Source organism: Malurus melanocephalus, unplaced genomic scaffold (assembly GCF_030028575.1).
Source record: "Malurus melanocephalus ecotype Western Australia unplaced genomic scaffold, MMel_1.1 scaffold_3961, whole genome shotgun sequence".
Lineage (NCBI taxonomy): Eukaryota > Metazoa > Chordata > Aves > Passeriformes > Maluridae > Malurus > Malurus melanocephalus.
Genome location: NW_026627193.1, coordinates 2842 through 5132, shown reverse-complemented (window position 1 = coordinate 5132; position 2291 = coordinate 2842). Strand labels below are relative to the sequence as shown.

At 50.8% G+C, this 2291-nt stretch overlaps 1 protein-coding gene across 1 annotated transcript; it reads left to right on the top strand.

Annotated features, from left to right (window-relative positions):
- Nucleotides 1-6: 6 nt before the first annotated feature.
- On the top strand, nt 7-2061 carry LOC130588259 (uncharacterized). The gene is made up of 4 exons (XM_057389201.1): nt 7-176; nt 234-565; nt 867-967; nt 1602-2061. The coding sequence occupies exons 1-4, from the start codon at nt 63-65 to the stop codon at nt 1862-1864; spliced, it is 810 nt and encodes a 269-aa protein (XP_057245184.1). The 5' UTR covers nt 7-62; the 3' UTR covers nt 1865-2061.
- Nucleotides 2062-2291: the final 230 nt, after the last annotated feature.

Here is a 2291-nt window from a genome sequence, read left to right as displayed (position 1 = left end):
GAGTTGTGGAGGTCCACCAGGACTTTTGGAGGTCCACCAAGAGTCCTGGAGGTCCACCAGGAATGGAGGATGGAGGCCCACCAAGAATCATGGAGGTCCACCAGGAACGGAGACTAGAAATCCACCACCAATCATGGAGGTCCACCAGGAATGGAGGTCCACCAAGAATCATGGAGGTCCACCAGGAATGGAGGTCCACCAAGAATCATGGAGGTCCACCAGGAATTATGGAGGTCCACCAAGAATCATGGAGGTCCACCAGGAATGATGGAGATCAATCAGGAGCCATCATGGTAAACCAAGAATCATGGAGGTCCACCAGGAATGGAGGATGGAGGTCCACCCAGAGTCCTGGAGGTCCACCACCAATCATGGAAGCCCACCAGAAACGATGGAGGTCTACCAGGAACCATGGAGATCAGTCAGGAATGGAAGATGGAGGTCCACCAGGAGCTGTGGAGGTCCACCAAGAATCATGGAGGTCCACCAGGAATGATGGAGGTCCACCAGAAATGGAGAATAGAGATCCACCACCAATCATGGAGGTCCACCAGGAATTATGGAGGTCCGCCAAGAGTCATGGAGGTCAAGGAACCATGGAGACCCATCAGGAGTGGTGGAGGTCCACCAGGAACCATGGAGGTCCACCAGGAATGATGGAGATCAATCAGGAGCCATCATGGTAAATCAAGAATCATGGAGGCCCACCAGGAGTTGTGGAGGTCCACCAGGACTTTTGGAGGTCCACCAAAAGTCATGGAGATCCACCAAGAACCATGGAGATCAATCAGGAATGATGGAGGTCCACCAGAAACCATGGAGGTCCACCAGGAATCATGGAGATTCACCAGGAATGGAGGATTGAGGTCCACCAAGAATCATGGAGGTCCACCAAAAATCATGGAGAATCCACCAGGAATAATGGAGATCCATCAGGAACCATCAGGGTCAAGCAAGAATCATGGAGGTCCACCAGGAATGGAGAATGAAGGTCCACCAAGAATCTTGGAGGTCCACCAGGAATGGAGGATGGAGGTCCACCAAGAATCATGGAGGTCCACCAGGACTTCTGGAGATCCACCAAGAGTCATGGGGGTCCACCAAGAACCATGGAGATCCATCAGGAATGATGAAGATCAACCAAGAATCATGGAGGTCCATCAGGAAAGTCCACGACCAATCATGGAAGCCCACCAGAAACGATGGAGGTCTACCAGGAACCATGGAGATCAATCAGGAATGATGGAGATCAACCAAGAATCATGGAGGTCCATCAGGAATGGAGGATGAAGGTCCACCAAGACTCCTGGAGGTCCACCAAGAATCACGGAGAATCCACCAGGAATGATGGAGATCCATCAGCAACCATCAGGGTCCACCAGGAATCATGGAGATCCACCAGAAATGGAGAATAGAGATCCACCACCAATCATGGAGGTCCACCAGGAATTATGGAGGTTCACCAAGAACCATGGAGATCAATCAGGAATGATGGAGGTCCACCAAGAATGATGGAGATCAATCAGAAGCGATCAAGGTCAACCAAGAATCATGGAGACCCACCAGGAATGGAGGATGAAGTTCCACCAAGAGTTATGGAGGTCCACCAGGAATGATGGAGATCCACCAAGAATCACGGAGGTCCATCAGGAATGGAGGATGGAGGTCCACCAAGAATCATGGAGGTCCACCAGGAGTTGTGGAGGTCCACCAGGACTTTTGGAGGTCCACCAAGAGTCATGGAGATCAATCAGGAATTATGAAGATCAACCAAGAATCATGGAGGTCCATCAGGAATCATGGAGGTCCACCAGAAATGGAGAATAGAGATCCACCACCAATCATGGAGGTCCACCAGGAATGATGGAGGTCCACCAAGAACCATGGAGATCAATCAGGAATGATGGAGGTCCACCAGGAATGATGGAGATCAATCAGAAGCGATCAAGGTCAACCAAGAATCATGGAGGCCCACCAGGAATGGAGAATGAAGGTCCACCAAGAATCTTGGAGGTCCACCAGGAATGATGGAGATCCACCACCAGTCATGGAGGTCTAGCAGGAATGATGGAGATCCACCACCAGTCATGGAGGTCCACCAGGAATGGAGGATGAAGGTCCACCAAGAACCATGGAGATCAATCAGGAATGATGGAGATCCACCAAGAATCACGGAGGTCCATCAGGAATGGAGGATGGAGGTCCACCAAGAACCATGGAGGTCCACCACCAATCATGGAGAATCCACCAGGAATGATGTAGATCAATCAGGAACCATTAGGGTCAACCAA

Excerpts from the sequence above, each read along its gene's own strand:
- LOC130588259 (XM_057389201.1), top strand. The coding sequence starts at position 63 with ATGGAGGATGGAGGCCCACCAAGAATCATGGAGGTCCACCAGGAACGG. Across the intron at positions 177-233 it reads GTCCACCAAGAATCATGGAG|GTCCACCAAGAATCATGGAG; the intron begins GTCCACCAGGAA and ends GGAATTATGGAG. Across the intron at positions 968-1,601 it reads GTCAAGCAAGAATCATGGAG|GTCCACCAGGAATGATGGAG; the intron begins GTCCACCAGGAA and ends AGAGTTATGGAG.